This window comes from Stegodyphus dumicola, chromosome 2, assembly GCF_044657685.1.
Source record: "Stegodyphus dumicola isolate Sdum_Otavi_A_Nest chromosome 2, ASM4465768v1".
In the NCBI taxonomy this organism is placed as follows: Eukaryota; Metazoa; Arthropoda; class Arachnida; order Araneae; family Eresidae; genus Stegodyphus; species Stegodyphus dumicola.
Window position 1 is genome coordinate 95,789,926 of NC_140769.1, and position 17,109 is coordinate 95,807,034.

Consider the following 17,109-nt stretch of genomic DNA (forward strand, 5'->3'; position numbering starts at 1 on the left):
ACAATTCGTCCAGCACGGAAATATCCAGTGGGACACTGGTATTTCCGAGCAGGAAGAAGTCAAGGATCCCGGTGGACCTAGTGGTGTACCGTGTTGGGGTTTTTGGAGCTGCTATGTGTAATCCAGCTGAGTGGGCTAAGTTAATTACACGTCCAGTGTCGTTTGAATTGTAGCAATTCTACGCGCGGTGTCGTGCATTTAAGTCTCCACCTAGGATAATGTGTTTACCAAGACTGAGTAATATTTGTAAGACCGCCAGGACTGCAGATACATGACGTCCTGGGGGAATGTAAGTGGAGACAAGAATGTATGTTGTGGAAGTGTTTGTTGTGAGTGAGATTGCAGAGGCCTTTACGACCGAAAGCTGTGGTATTGTGACAGGAATATGTGGGATGCAGCGTTTAATCAGGAGTGCAGTTCCACCCCCTCTTGGGCGGGAAGTTGACGGAGATCTGTTTGAACGATGCACTATTGTCTGCCTCACAAAAAGACTGATGAGTGGATTTAATTTGCAAAAACAGTACTTAACCATTTTGTAATCAACGTTCAAAGGTATAGTGTAAGAAAAAATATTGTGGTTTTAATACATTCTATTGTAAGAAATACGATGTTAGAATTTTTTTTTTTTTTTTAACCTATGAGAACTTTTTTTTCTTTTATTTGCACTGTTTTCCTTAAACCTGTGAAAACGCAAATATATTTTTTAACTTATAAGTTACGTCGTATTTTCGAAATTTTCTTGTTTTGTTTGTTTTGTGAGCCTACATTCAAATAACCCACGAGCCGCCACTGCTCGCAGCTAAAAAATTCGATTTAATTTCGAAATTAGCCTTAAAGATTTTCAAGTACTGTAGGTATTAAAAAATGCATCTCCAGAAAAATTATTTTTATATGGAAAATGGCTTTCTATCCATTCTTGAAATATCAGTTTTTTTAATTTTTATTTCAGAACAGTGTAATTCATTTTATTGGTTCCTTTGTGACTCAGTACACTTTAAGTAATTCTTCACTTCTTTCTGAACTGTTTGTATTAATTTTTAGTCCAAAGGGGCTTTGTCCCTGAAGGGCTATTGTTTTCGTTTTGCGATTTTGCGTTGGTTCACTATAAATGTCCGCTTCACTTTTCAAACTGTTGCCACCAAATGTTAGAGTCCTGCATTATAGTTGAAGAAATTAAATAATGAAAAATCTGCATCAATGTATGTATATTTCTCGCATTCTGATAAAACAACGGTACATAGAGCCATCGAACTTTGAATGACGTAATCCTACTGTGAATATGGGAATGTGGAAGCCTAAATTTGAAATTTGGAATTTTTTTTATTATCGATTTCACATTTTGTAAAACTTTAACGAATTTATGATTCCCTGGCCGGGACTCGAACCTGTATCTCTCGAATACGCACCGAGTGTTCTTCCAATTATATCACGCATACATGCAAAAAGGAGAGAGAACCTATCTTATAGGTTAATAAGAATAGTCTTTGTTATGGCTCAACCTTTTAAATGCGCATGCTGCTATAAAAGAGAAAAAAACAAATTACGGTAACGTTTTGCCTCAATGCTTTAAGTCAGGGGTCTCCAAACTTTCCAGCCTTAGGGCCATACTGATTACTCCAGTAAGTTCCGAGGGCCAAAACCATATTATCATTGTTGCCGGTGGTAAAAAGTGAAAGAGTCCACTGATGAATAAAAAAGTCCGAAAAAGTACGCAACGTTTAAAAAAGGCTGCAAATCGGACTAAAGTCCGCAAAACGGCAGCACTGCATATTATTAATTTTCCTGTCATTATCTGTAATTTCTAGATTAGTCGTAGAGTACGAGCCATGAGGAGTAACGTGACACGACATCTGGTGGACACAAGCGGAAATAGGTAGTACCTTCCATCACTAACAGATGGCGCTAATAGCACGTACAGAAGTCAGTTCCTATGACACTGTTGTGGAATAAAATAGTGCATACCTCCTTAAAACGTGTTTGTGCGTGTTTAAGTTTAAGACATCTTTGTAACAGTATTTTGATTTGAATTGTTGCTTTTGTGTGTGATTTAGTAGTATGGAAAAGAAGCGAAAAATTGATAGTGAATGCAGAAAATTCAAAGATCAGTGGAACATTCAGTATTTCGTAATTGAGTCCAGTAACAAGGCGCTATGTTTGATTTGCAATGAAAGCATAGCCGTTCTCAAAGAATATAACATTAAACGTCATTATGAAACAAAACATTTTCGAAATTACTCAAAATATACAGGGAGTTTGCGGACAGAAAAATTCGAAGCTATGAAACGCGGATTGAAATCGCAGCAATCTTCATTTACAAAACTCAAAACTGAACAAGAGGCTGCAACTCGTGCCAGCTTTCGTGTGGTTCTTGAATCTTCATTTCAAAACTGCATTGGATTTCATTTCAAAACTCGGATTCATTCCGGATTCATTTCGGATTCATTTCAAAACTGCATTGCAATCTTCATTTACAAAACTCAAAACTGAACAAGAGGCTGCAACTTGTGCCAGCTTTCGTGTGGCTCTTGAAATTGCAAAACGTGGAAAACCATTCACCGATGGAGAAATGATCAAAGAATGCATAATTGCAGTAGCCGAAGAAATATGCCCTGAAAAGGTAAATTTATTAAAAACTGTCAGTATGTCAGCAAACACTGTGGCTCGAAGGGTAGAAAACATTGCTGAAAATATATCCTCTCAACTGTTCGACAAAAATGGACATGTTGAGTGGTTTTCTTTGGCCTTGGATGAGTCAACGGATGTGTCAGATACTGCTCAGGTGTTGATTTATATTCGAGGAGTAGATAAAAGCTATGAAGTGCATGAAGAACTTCTTGATATGTATAGTATTCATGGCACAACTACTGGTACAGATATTTTTAAAGGAGTTGAAATGGCCATTAATCAAAAGAACCTTCGATGGAAAAACTTGAAATATATTACAACTGATGGAGGCAAAAACATGAGTGGGAAAGATAAAGGAGTGGTCGCTCTTGTGTCAAAGGCTGTAGAAAATGACGGTGGTTCAAAACCATTAGTCTTACATTGTATCATTCATCAACAGTCCTTGTGCGGAAAATGTTTGGATATGTCTGAAGTTCTGAAACCAGTCATATCAACTGTTAATTTTATTAGATCTTTTGGGTTGAATCACCGACAATTCCGACAATTTATTGAAGAGATTGGAGAAAATGACTTACCTTATCATACTGCCGTACGTTGGCTTAGTTGTGGGAAAGTCCTTCAGCGCTTTTTTGAACTTCGAGCAGTGATCGAAATTTTTTTGAATGAAAAGCATCGCCCTCTTACTGAATTACAAAACAACGCATGGCTGTGGAAGTTAGCATTCTATGTTGATTTGACAAAACATGTGAACGAACTGAATTTGAGATTGCAAGGAGAAAACCAGCATCTTCCTGATTTATACACTAATATCAAATCATTCCGGAAGAAACTGATACTGTTTCAATCACAACTACGAAGTAAATGTTTTTCACATTTTAAAACATGTGAAATATTCAGCCACACCACTGAGACTGAGTTTCCTATCGATTTTGCAATCGAAACTTTGAGTGCTTTGAAAGTAAATTTTGATACTCGTTTCTCGGACTTTGATGCCATTGCGAATCAAATTAAGATTTTTCAGAATCCTTTTGATACTGACATTGAAACCCTAGCCCCGGAACTTCAAATGGAAATGATTGATCTACAGTGCATTGATATAATTAAGAACAAATATCAAAACTCATCTTTGTTGGAATTTTATAAGAGTCTTCCACTGACACAATTTGATAATTTGCATAAATTTGCTCGTGGGCTGTTTTCTGTTTTTGGTACTACTTATTTGTGTGAGAAGACCTTCTCCAAAATGAAGTACACAAAAAATGTTTACAGATCTAAATTAACTGATGAGCATCTTAAATCTATTTTAATAATTGGTACAAGTAAAATTAGTCCACAGCTACAAACTATTGTCAGTGAAAAATCTCAATTACATAAATCTCATTAGTATTTCATATGTCATTATGCTTGTTATAAGTTATGTTTTTATTTAAAATGTATAAAATGTTAGTTGGATTCATTTCAATAATTTGTTAGTTATTATGTACTGAAGTTAAATTTTCTGCATATTATACATGTCTTTACTCATTACAATTCTGTGTTTCTTTATCCAACTTATCACAAAAAAAATAACAATAAGCCTACAACAATGTTATGAGTAGTTAGCCCATGACCATATCAATGTAGATGTCATATTAATAATTATTCAACATAAAATTAGAATACTTCAGTAAACTAAATTTAATTTGCTATAAAAAATATGTTCTCTAAAAGGAGTTTTCAAGTATGCTAGCTCTCCGCGGGCCGGACAAAATCTGTCCGCGGGCCGGATGTGGCCCTCGGGCCGTAGTTTGGAGACCCCTGCTTTAAGTGATTGCAAAAAGAAAAAAAAATCTCAAGACTTCAGATTTTGACGATCGTCCAAAAAGGCTTTTGTAAAGTTTAATATGATTTATCAGATACGAATTTAGACTAATATTGGTACGTTGTAAATCTCCCGTATATTTAAAAAAATGAAAAATATGTAATGTAATTGTATGCAAATATTTATTATTTTTAATTAGATATATCATGAATTAAATGTATTTTTATATAAATCAGTCAGATTCAAAAGTAAAAAAAATAATAATAATATACTTAAGAACTGCATCTGTTGTTTTTAAATAGTTTATTTTATTAATTGATAATAGACAGATTAAATATAAAAAATATCTTAGGTTTATACGAATATAATATCTTATGTTTATTTAAATGGCAACAGACTCGAATGAAAAGTGAAATAACGCAAAATCTTATTTCGAGATTAACAGTGGGGGAGGATAAAAACATTATTAGTAATAGAAAATTCCTAACGTTCGAGACATTCCAAAAATGTCAGGACATTTAAGCTGAGACTAAAATAGTATTTCAAATCTAAAATCTTAAATGGTAAGAGTAATCTTTATTGAACTTTAAACTTCGTTAAACATGTTGAAAAAACTGGATCGTAATTTAAAAAATTTGATTCATTTATAGTTCAAATGATTTTTGAGAAGAAATGGAAAAAGAGAAAGCAAACTTCATAATATAAATAATATCTTTTGTTTGTTTCTTTTTAATTACGAGAAGTAAAGATTTATTGTTTTACCGAGCTTTACTGAGATCTATCTTCCGTACTTTAAAATATTATTTCTTCAAATCAAATATGAAATAAGTTATTTTTTAGTACTTTTTGCTACATTATTCCTTGGGATTGCTTTGTATTTTTATTAATATAACTTTATCAATAAACTGATATATAATATTTCTATTTTATTACTTTTATAATAACTCCTAGCGTTGAATAGGATTAATCCATTTTGCCAAATTGGTAATCACAACTATAGATAGTCATCTTCTCCACACTCAGCTCTAAACTAGCTCCACAGAAGAGAGGAATAACGGGGAATCGTTGAGTGGTCGTCTTAGAAAGAGTTTCACTATGTTAACCATTTACAATAGCTGAACGATTTCTCTTTGTTTTCGAAACACGATATATATATATATATATATATTTAAATAAGCTAAAAATAACCCATTAAGGAAGTATAATTCGCATAATTAAAACAGCCTGGTTCAGAAGAGCGTTTAAATTCATGCAAAATATAATGGTCATTATTTAGACTTTGTTATATTCGTTTAAAATGCATCCCCCTGAAATGCTGTAAATTCATGATAAATAATAAAACCTGGTACCTAGTCTGTTATTTCTCTTTTCGACAGTCATGACTATGCGCAAAAACTTAAGCTGCACTGGTATAATTTTAAGAAAAAAAAGCAGTACCCTTCTTTAATTAATAAAAGAATGAATTATTTTTCTTTCATTATGAAATAAAGAACTGCCTGAACTTAGGAACTTCCTGCTTTTATTCTAATGCTTTCCCATTTAAAGAGGCAGATTTTGAAATCATTCGGGGAAGGTGAAATTTTATTTGGGCAACCCGAAAAACGTCATAACCGTTGCGCACCATTCACGGCACCTTAGATAGAGAGTTTTAGATACGTCATATAACCTTGGTTATTTTTTCATTGACGACAATCTTATGACCACACAGATAACGCTTATGTAAATAAAGCGTCTTAAAAAATATTCCAGTGGTACATTTGCATTCTCTCTCAAATAATCGGATAGCTGTAATTTTTGGGAATAATGTAAATATATATATATATATTTGCATTAAATTGAAATTATAAAATGCAGTTTCACTTGAAATATACATTTATATAGTGACTTCATCTGATAAATATATCTCTTTTAAAAAAGTATGACAGCTTTCAGATTTTAAATTACGCTCAAAGGGACTTTTTTAAACTTTTAATGTGTTACCTTTATTTATTAAATAACACGTTCTTAACACTTGAACTACATAAAATTCAATTCAATAGCAATATGGCAAAATATTTAAAAACAGCAAATCTTTAGAATTTCTGGTAGAAAACCTCGCGCGTTGGAGATAAAAGTGTTTTTTTCCGTACTGTGTTGCCACTGCTCGCTTTAAATCATTGAGTTTGTTAATCAAAAATTCGTTAAAGTTTTACAAAATATGAAATAGATAATAAAACAAATTCAAAATTCAAAATGCGGGCTTCCATGTTCGGGTGGAGGATTAAGTTCTTCAAAATTTAACGTCTCTAGGCATCGTCGTGTTTTCACAGTGCGAGAAACATGCACACATTCATGCAGATTCTTTATTATTCTATTTCTTTAAATATAATAATACAGAGCCGTAATATTTGGTGGCAACAACTTAAAAAGTGATACGTTTGAATCTTTATGTCACAGATTTATCTAGATGTTCTTATTTATTTAGACTAATTTTCCTCCACTGAACTTTCCCTAATAATTCCAAACGTTGTTTTAACAAAATAATTTGTCTTCGAATGTTATATTCCATTTCTTGCCGTATATGCTTAATAAGTAAAATTAGTAACACAACAACCTGAAGTTAGGCGTAGATTTCTGTCAGGATCTTTCGAGATGTTGACAGAAATCTACGCCAAACTCACGGTTGTTGGGTTACCAATGTTTTACTTGGCGTATTTCTCTTCTATTTTCAAGCTTAATATGTTTTTAATAAGGAAACTGAAGAAATATTTATACCATTTCGATATACTAAACGCCGTCCATAGTTGAAGAATCGTAGCAGTAAGCTCAAGGTAGGTTTTCGTAGAATATGGAACTATTCTGCAGATTATAGTTTTGTAACATTTCAAATTTCACTTAAAAATATCAGTATGTATATACTGATGCATTTGCAGCCTTAAAGAATTTATGATTTTGGTTTCCATGAGCGTCATACACTTTTAATCAAAGCTCTTTCTCTGCCACTCTCTACCGTTGGAATTCATTTGAGTTTTTTAAATTCTTCTTCGCCTTTTCCGTGTACTGATGAAGAATTCAAAATCTTTCAGAAGAAAAATTAAAGCTTTTTCTTTCACTTAGAAATTCCAACTTACCAACCAGCCATTAAACCTCGCATATTAGGTTATTATTTTAACAGTTTTTCAATTCGCGAGTACTCTACACGATAAACACCCAGTCTTCGATTTTTTTACCTAGCTTAGATAACATAGTTTGTATTCCACAAAACATCTTGAATGGTCTCATTTTTAATTCTATCATGCCTTGAGAATATTTTACTTAATCAGAAACCAATCAATTCTAATGAACATTTCCGGTAACATTTCTAATAGATCTCCCCTTTTTATAGTTGAAAATTTAAAGAAAAATTATGAATTTTAAATTGTAGAGCTATAAGGTATTTAACTGAAGACAGAAACATAAATAATCAACTATGCCCTTGCCGTTATTTGAACACCGGATCTTTTGGTTGCTAGCTGGACGCACTACCAGTTACACCTCGACAGCACTCACGGGGGAATGCGGGCCTTAATTATAAAATCACATATTAAATCTTGGAGAATCAGTAACAAAAAATGCTAAAATAACATAAAGAAGAAAAGAATTCAAGGACATGGTTTTCAAATATTTCCCATTGTGTTCGCACATGCGTAAATTAATAAAAAGACATTATGCACGTAAATTAGCAAATGAAAATTTATTATTAGCTTTCTCTAATGATAACAATAACATTCATCCCCATTTTTGTGTAAAAATAGGTGCTACAAGTAGCTTTAAAACTGTATGCGCATTAAAGTTCTCATTGTCGTTTTGAACTAGTACATTAAAATATTTCGTACATTTTGTCGATTAAAGAGATTTTTTTCCGTAGTTCTGCAAAAATTTCTTTTGGCGAAACAATTTTGTTAAAAAATATTTCTCTTAAATTAACTGTAAATTGCTTCCGGTATTTTTTTCTACTACAATTCTTTTCTACTACTATTCACTCTTAACTAAACTATTTTCCAAATAATTGTTGCCATTAAAGAAAACTTTAGCCATGGCAGCCGCTCCCTAGTCCAATTTTAATCTGTCACTAGAATAATTATTTTGAATTTCAACTATTTTTAAAAACCTTTCACTTTTGAATCGTCGATTGTCTTTTATGTATAAAAATTTTAATAAACATATTTAACAGTAAAATCTTTTCATAACAAATTTAATTCAGTTCTGAATATAAATAATTTAATAGTACTTATTTCCTTGACATTTTTAAAATATACATAATTTCTAATTTTTGTTACTACCACCTTTTCTCGATTTTGCTTTCACTTTCAGTATTAACACTCAAAAAATCGTTTCTTTAAAATTCTGTTTGCTTCATGATTTCAATGATTATTATTCATTTTGCTCATTATTATGAATTCAATTATTTTAAATGCATTTCTCTTAATATAGATTTATTTTATTTCGTTATTAATTAAGCTATAATTTTTCTATTTATAGTAACAGATGATATCCTTATTTTAAAATTCAACGTTATGTATCAGTACCTCTTTATTATGACTCATAAAATTCTACATATTACGCATATGCTGAATTTTTAAGTTTTCTTCCATTAATAAAATTTATGGTTCATTTCTTAAAAGACCTCGATTCTGAATTGCTTTGTAATTTACAGCTTCAAAATTTTCTATTCTGAATTGTTTTGTAATTTATAGCTCTTTTTACCAGTATGATTTATAGTGCATTATTTAAATTTACACGGCCTTAATTGTTCACAGAAAAGAATAATTTTTTTTTCGTTTTAAATAATTAATAAATGCGCCATCACCTTTTTCTGGCCGAATTTGTAAAAATACAAATATAAAGGCAGTTTTTTTTCATTCAAAATTACATTTTTTGCTGCGATGCAACTAAATACAAAATAATTTATTTAAAAGTAAAATTCAAATAATTTTAATCTCAACAAAACGTATGGTTTTTCTATGATGCAATTTATAAATAACGTGCTTCAGATCACGTCACAAGTCAGAGTTTCTGGTTTCTTTGTAATTTAAATAGCTCTTCCTGATACAAAAGAGGCTTTCTATTAAACTAATCTAAACTAAACTCGGCGGTATTAACAGCCCATAGAGAGCCATGACCGGGAGTCCTTTGATATCTCCTTTCTAGACCGTGGGCTCCGGGATGCTTGTGCATCTTAGTCTGGTCAAGTGGTCAGCTTGTCGCAGGACTCTGGTGTTTAGTCCCCAAGCGAACTTGGGACTCATTTTATCGATCCATTCCTGGGATAAAATGAAAGGATGAGTGAACCTCGCCCAGCCCGGGGGTCGAACCCCTGACCTGTAGTGCTGCTGCGCGATGCGCTGCCGGGTCTTGAGGCTTTCAGTTACTTACTTTGAATTTTTCTTTAAATAATGCAAGAAAACTTTGTTCCAGATGAGAGGAAAAGAAATATAAACTGCATTTTATATCTACCCGTTCTTAAAAGTATAATAACTTATGCGGATATATTGCAAATTTATCATACTTATATAGCCTATATTCCCTAAGAATTGGTTAATGATGGAATCCTGCCTTGGTTTCTTATCTTTGAGCAGCGAGCAGATATTTAATGAATACTGAATATAAGAGTTAAAAAGAACCTCCGTTATTCTATTTGTTAAATTATGTATGTGACATATATACTTAAACTGTGCTTCAAGAGTTATTACCAGGTTCACGAGCGCAAATGGTTAAAATAAAATAACTTCAAACAGCTTAACTGCTCATCACTAGTCAAATGGGCAAGATAGTTCAACACTAATAGCTCAACCCAGGTTCGAAAAGTTGCAAGTATTTTCGCACAAGCAAGTTTGTCTCAGAAAATCCTCTACGAAAGCGTCCCTTTCCTTAGGTAGATAGTGCTTCAATGTGCTTTGTCTTATTCAAATACCCTAATGAAATAATTTTTCATTTACGACTCTTTTTTCCCCATTGGTTTTAAGCTTTTGCTAAACAATAAATACCTCAGCTACTTAATATTAGTATTTCACTTTTTGAAAATCGAATAAAGAAGTTTCTTTTTCTTACAATTTAAATTTTAATCATTCATGATATATTGTTCAACACCGCATTCTAACCAAATCTATTCTATTCATTTAATTCCAATGAAAATTAATTTTAACACGGTGAGCCACTCGAATTTCTAAGAAAATTTCCTTAAAGCCACGAGCGCTGTGTTACCATGCCTCAATTGTTTCCGATCGTAGGAGTTTAGAACGTCTACAATAAAACATTTTTGAGCATGCATTCAGTTTAAAAATCTTTCCTCAGGAACGAAGTGAGGGTGTCATAAAGGGTATGAGATTCTAAAATTATTTCTTCTTATCCAATTTTTTTTTTTTTTTTTTAGTTACAAATGTTTGAAATTTTTTTGCGTTAAAATTATTGCTCCAATTTTTTGCAGTGCCTAAAAGAAAAATGGAAGAAAAATTTTTAAGTGAGTGAAGAATAAACTCGTTGCGAGGCTTACGAAAATTCAAATAGTAGCGATGAAGAACAGTGCAGATATTGCAGAAAGGTAATCATAAACAAAATTACATCTTCAGATTTTAATCCGAATACTGATAAATGCAGTGACAATAAGTAAGGTGTAGATACTGATAATATTTTACAAGAATTGATTCTAGGAAGAAAGAACTGATACCGAAGAAAACACAATTCAGTTTAGTGAACGGAATTAATTTAGATGTCGGCAACAAACATTTTCGTTCCCTTCTTTCAACAACGAACAAAGATACGCAGATTACTTTCATTTTGAAGTAATGTGATTAGCATCTCAGTTTCGAATTTAAGATATCACTGAATCTTTAGATTACTAGGAAACTGTATCTATAGCTAGAATGCAGTTTGTACATCTAACACTACTTAACTAAATATTTCCATTTACTGTGAATAAGAATTTCGAATAGGATGTTTAATGACGAGTAATTCTGCTACTTTTGTTCATCTGGTTCCAAATTCATAATGAAATACATTTAATCTTTTGTGTGTTTCAGTTACTGCAAGCGTGTAAACATTAAATTTTTCAAACACCCTCGAGTTACCTCTCGTTGGTTACAATAATGCTAACAAAACCAATAAAATAAGAAGTTTTTATACAAACCTTTTAGCTTTAATGATCCATATAGGAACAACAGGTGTATCCTTGAGCAATTTCTGCAAACTCGATTGGAAATTTAAAAATCCATCGAGAAAGTCATTTTTATGCTATAATCTGTTGTTCTTGTTTACAACCCTCATGATCTGAACATAATCCATGAATTTTATCGTGAACAAAAGAAAAGGATGAGCATCAAGTGCAGTCATTATGGGAATCACACAGCGCTTGCCGTTGGCCAAGGCTCTGAATATTTTATAAGTCATAGTAAGAATTTTACAAATTCCACCTTAGTTCTGATGCAGAACATCCCGGGTAAAGGATCCAAGGGTTTTGTGCCCTCTTCTCGAGAGGACTTCTAACTTGATGTTACTTAAAGTACTTTCATACTCCAAACACTATACATTTATAAAGATCTCTAGGATTCAAATCTGAGGACAATAATGTAGCAGCGGTGTCACTAAGCTCTATACTGATCAGGTTGTACAGCATGCTATCACGTACGGCATGTTATCACGAGCCATACGGCTTGTCCGCATGTACAAATGTTTTGACCCATCAGCGGCCGAACAATAAGATCATTGAAAACAGATAGTTCGACCTGGATTCAAATCCCGGAGAACGGGTTCGCTGCATGAAAGTTTTCGTTGTTTTCCCTCTGTGTAATATGAAGAAGAACCAGGTTTCATTAAAACGTTCTCCACAAAGGCATCTCTCCGGCTGATAGCAACCGTGACAGTAAAAAAATTACTACTAATTATTATCAAAAAAAGAAGGACTGGTAATGCTGAATGTTCATCTAATAGTAAAAGCGATATTGAATTATTACTTATTACTTATTATTGCGGAATGACAATTGTGGGACGAACTAACGTAGGTTTTAATAATCCCCAATGGATTTCATTTTCAACAGCATTTCAAGAATATAGTAATACTTATAGTTGTCATGGCAGTCAAATGTACTACATTTGTATAGAAAAGGCGTGTCCAATCCGTGGCGCTTGTGGTCCCCAAAGCCGGTTAATGCGGCCTAAGACATAAAACCGTAAATCGAACGAAAGGATGATAATATGTTATGTTCAGCTTAAAATGAGAGCTAATAGAGGAGATTGATGAATTGAACTGCGCCTTTAATGCCAAAAACCAAGCAAGCAATAAATAATGTTTAAACTGACTAGCAATAATAAAGATTGACAGGGTGCGAAATTAAAAACGAAATCGCAACAAATTATCATTAAAAGTAAGAATATAATTTCTCTGAAATTCTTTTTCGATAGATTAAGAGCAAGAAATATATTACACCGATTGCTATCTTATCAAAAGCATTTTCAGTATTGATTTCAAAAATTCAAAAAATGCAACTGCATTTTGGCACATTGCACCATAAAGGAGGGATACTGTTTTCATTTAACATCCTGACACGATCATGCATCAGAAAGTGACAGATGAGAAGAATAGAAGGAATCAATAAGTAACCTTTCCTACGGCTAGTGATGCTACAGTCCGAAGCATTTAGATCTTCATTTTTCCCGTATCCTCGCGCATAGCAGATTTTCAAAGTGTTGCCATTCGGCAATGAGCTATTCAGAAGTATTTCTCAATGGTTGAAAATTTTATTTCATTTTCACTAATTATAAATTAATCACATATTATAAATTAATGAAATTAATTTGGAACATTTGCAGCTTTGTTATATAATTACAGAAAAATATTTTTAACGTCTTAAGTAACTGATACAGAATCGTTTAAAATAATTTTTTGTATGCTTACACTTTTTAATTATTAATACTTAAAAAATATTTTGAATTTTTTAATGATAAATTCTTCTTTGAGGTGTTAGACTGTAACCCTAAGTCAGCAAAATGCTCCTTTCTTTTTTAGAACTTCCTCAGGCTCCATTTCCAATTAACATCAAAATTACTTGCCAACTTTTAAACGGAATATGAAAAGTTACGTTGTGCAGCCCAAAGATAATACTTTGAACTAATTAGTGTATTTTTGTTTTACCTGCCTAAAATTATCCACGATCACGAACACTTCTGTTCGTGCCGTCCTTTCTTAGAAAAACACAAATTTTTTAATGATTTTTTACCCATATCAAGCATGTAAAAATAAAATAGGACACTTTCAAATAACCATCTTGAATACAGTCTTTGGAATCGCTACTTTGTCTAAGAAACTGAATATTAACCACACAAATGCTGAAAAACTGGTCTCAGTGTATCCATCAAAATTACAGTATTCCTTCTGTTTCCTAATAAATGTCTTTTGGACGAAAAACTAATTGTATTTTTATTTGACGTGATAGCAATATAAATTTTAATGAATGAGCTATGAACACACTTTTTTATTAGGCCATAGGGCTCAGGAGATCCGAAAAGTTGAGAAAAACCGGGGGGGGGGACTATACTGCAAAGGGTTAGTATTTTAGTTTATATAATTATTTAAACGGGCTAATTTGCTATTAATGACAAGTGTAGACTTGTCATTTTAATTGAGTGAACCATAAAAGTATTTACATAGTTGGTAAATTTTCTTTCGCTTCATTTAAAATTTTCTCAACCACGAAAGAAGATTCGAAACTGAAAAACGTCAAGCTTGAATCAGCAATTACTGTCTTACCCAGATACAGGTATTGAACGTGACTGAGATGAAAGACTTTTATAGGGCATAAAGTTTATTTTTCTTGCAGAAGCCTTCAATCTTCTCATATTAATAACATAACTGTCGGTGGTCTTATTGAGACATTAAACCTTATTTTTAAACCCTTCAAGTCTCACTTTTCACTGAAACAGGTTGGCTGCTAGGCTTTCGAAGTTCTTGTCATCCATGTGTCAAATGAATACCAGCTATGTTTTCTTAGAAAGTCCTCCGCGAAGACATTCCTTCCTGTAGGCAGAAGTGTGCTTTGCCATATTCAAATAACCCAACCCTAATCGGTCTGCTTTTAAATTCTCGTATTTCATTTCAGCAGTAAGACTATTATTTTACAAAACAAAAGAAAATACATCGCAATTTACTTTGAAAAAATTATACTTCGATTTAGGAAAAAATTATTACTTTTAGCGCATCATTTCTAATTTTTTCTTACGATTCACAAAAAAATTTACAAAATATCCATCAATGTATGCCGTAGCAGTAACTAAATAATACCAGCTACAACAGTAATGCTTTATGAACAAGTCAAAAATAATTGTCACAAATTGTGAACGCTTACGATAAATTCAACTGATTCTGATACATCGCAAAACACTAACTTCGAACTTAAAATATCCGAAAGTTTAAAATGAAATATGTTATAAATACTTGAAATATATGTAACAAGTACTTATAAAATCATTTATTTACTAGAGTATAAAAGAATAAGTAAAAGAATTTAAATATAAAAAATAATCTGAAAGCTTTAGGATTTTACATTACGGCCAAAGGTATGTTTTTTTAACGTTTTGTGTGTTACCTTTATTTATAAAATATCCATGTTCTTCGCACTTAAATCATAAAATTCAATTCAACAACAATATCGCAAAATAATTTTAAAATGAGAATATTTTTAGAATTTTCGATACACAGTCTAGTACGCTGGAGATAATTTTTTTTCGTACAGTGTTGCCATTTCTCGCTTTGAAATTGTTGAGTTTCTTAATAAAAATTCGTTAAAGTGTTTCCAAATATGAAATCAATAATAAAACAAATTCCAGCTTGAAGGTGCACATATTCGGTAGAGGATTACGTAATTTCAAATTTGATAGCTCTAGCTACCTTTGTTTTATCACAATGCGAAAACCATACATATATTGATGCAGATTCTTCATTATTTAATTTCTTTAAATATTAGCCCTTCTGGGCTAACGTCCTTTGGGCTAAAAAGTATTACGAAAGAGTTCATTTTTTAATTTATTGAATTTTTAAATTGCATATGGATTTTATAAATTAATTCCATGTAATTCTCTTGTTACATTTTGTCTATTTTAGAGTACAATACTCATGATTAATTCCTTTATAAGGAAGTAAAATTTTTATATATTACTTTAGATATTACTCGAGATTTAATAAATACTTTACATTCATATGTAAATAAAATAACATTCCTTTTGTTTACATATGCGCAACTATAATCTTAAGCAATGGAAGTAATTAATTTACGATGAAGGAAGGTCCTTACGACATTTTTCATTAAGTTGCCGAAGTTCAAAATTAGAACCAACGAAATAATTGTGTGGCCCAGAAATAAATTTCGTGCGAGAAGTGATTACATTACGCTTGTTAAAGACCATTTACTTTTCAGACTAAAATTCGTAATGTAAAGTGAAGGACATTTTTTATTTTATTTTATTTTATTTTATTTTATTTTTTTTTTTTTTTTTTTTTTGTGTGTGTGTGTGTAAGCTTTGAAAATTAATAACTTTGTTCATATAAGTTTTCAGTAAGTTTTTATTATAGAATACATTTTGGATTACATTAATGTTCATAAAATTTTTATATTTACATAAAAAAGGATAAGAACAAAAGGTACACATAATGCCTCAATATGAAAACGTCTGAAGCCGAGTATATGAACTGGGGGTATTTGTACGAGTATTCACGAAAAAGTCAAAACTATGTGAATGATTGAATAGAATTGCACATTTTCAATGAGTGTGAAATAAATTACCCAGCATATATTTTATGAAACAATTCAAGTGATACTTTTCATTACAGTTGTTTAAAGTTTAAACGTGTTCCACTAAAGTGAGGAGACTGGATCCACCTCTCACACTTGCTACATACTGCCTGGCGGCAGCTTTCTGTAGTTCCTTCTTTCTTCTGTCTTCCCTTGATTGGTAGAGTCCTATGGAACCAATGCCCATAAAGAACAAAATTCCTCCAAGCAGCAAGAGCACGATCCCTGAGATCCACAGAGCTTCCGGTTCATAAGGTGATGAACCTAAGACGACGAGGATGATACCAATTGTGAAGATGAGTCCTCCAAGGGTACATGAAAAAACTCCGAGGTTAAAATATCTCTTAGGAGTTTTAGGACGCTCATAGTAATAGCCGTAAGTGGTCATTGCAGGTAATGTCTAGTCGCTGCAAAATCGGATGCTGTTTTATGATGCTGTTGTTAAAAATGCGATTTATGACTTACTATGAAACTAAATGGAAAGGACTGCCACGTGTTATGCATACTTGCTGAAGATATATTGAATTATTCTGAACTGAAAGCTTAAGCATTTGTTCAAACACTGATATGAGAATGTACAATATCTGTCTCAGTTTTGCTTCCACTGGAGCAGCTTCTTTAAGCAGGTCTGTAGTACAGAACTGCTGAATTACCTAGAAAGAAAAAAAAAAGGTCTTAATTAGTTCCGAATAGTTAATATCATTATTGCATGGTAATGGACAAAAGTAAAATGAAATATTGCATAATTTCCAGTCTAATGCTGGTCCTTAATGTGGTCCCAAAATAGCTCTGATCATACAAAACACGTAACTTTTCAAGATTTCTAAAGCTAATTTCCAATGCTTCATATCAGAACTTTAGATCTTTTAACTTCTTAAAGTTACA

General features: G+C 32.2%; 2 protein-coding genes across 3 annotated transcripts in view; one reads left to right on the top strand and one right to left on the bottom strand.

The window, feature by feature from the left end:
- The first annotated feature begins 2,566 nt into the window (after positions 1 to 2,566).
- Positions 2,567 to 10,912, top strand: LOC146998521 (general transcription factor II-I repeat domain-containing protein 2-like). The gene is made up of 2 exons (XM_085810203.1): positions 2,567 to 3,482; positions 10,872 to 10,912. The coding sequence occupies exons 1-2, from the start codon at positions 2,567 to 2,569 to the stop codon at positions 10,910 to 10,912; spliced, it is 957 nt and encodes a 318-aa protein (XP_085666329.1).
- A 5,065-nt stretch (positions 10,913 to 15,977) lies between these two features.
- Positions 15,978 to 17,109, bottom strand: part of LOC146998522 (uncharacterized) — a 39,845-nt gene continuing 38,713 nt past the window's right edge. For both annotated transcript variants that reach the window (XM_085810943.1, XM_085810944.1), the window contains exon 2: positions 15,978 to 16,877. In XM_085810943.1, coding sequence (XP_085667069.1) covers positions 16,274 to 16,612 — 339 coding nt within the window. In that variant the 5' untranslated portion in view covers positions 16,613 to 16,877 and the 3' untranslated portion in view covers positions 15,978 to 16,273. The remainder of the gene's footprint in view (positions 16,878 to 17,109) is intronic.

What these genes read in the sequence shown, in the direction of transcription:
- LOC146998521 (XM_085810203.1), top strand. Translation starts at nt 2,567, where the DNA reads ATGATCAAAGAATGCATAATTGCAGTAGCCGAAGAAATATGCCCTGAA. An exon ending in GTTTCAATCACAACTACGAA is followed by an intron (nt 3,483 to 10,871) that starts GTAAATGTTTTT and finishes AATTTTTTGCAG; the next exon opens with TGCCTAAAAGAAAAATGGAA.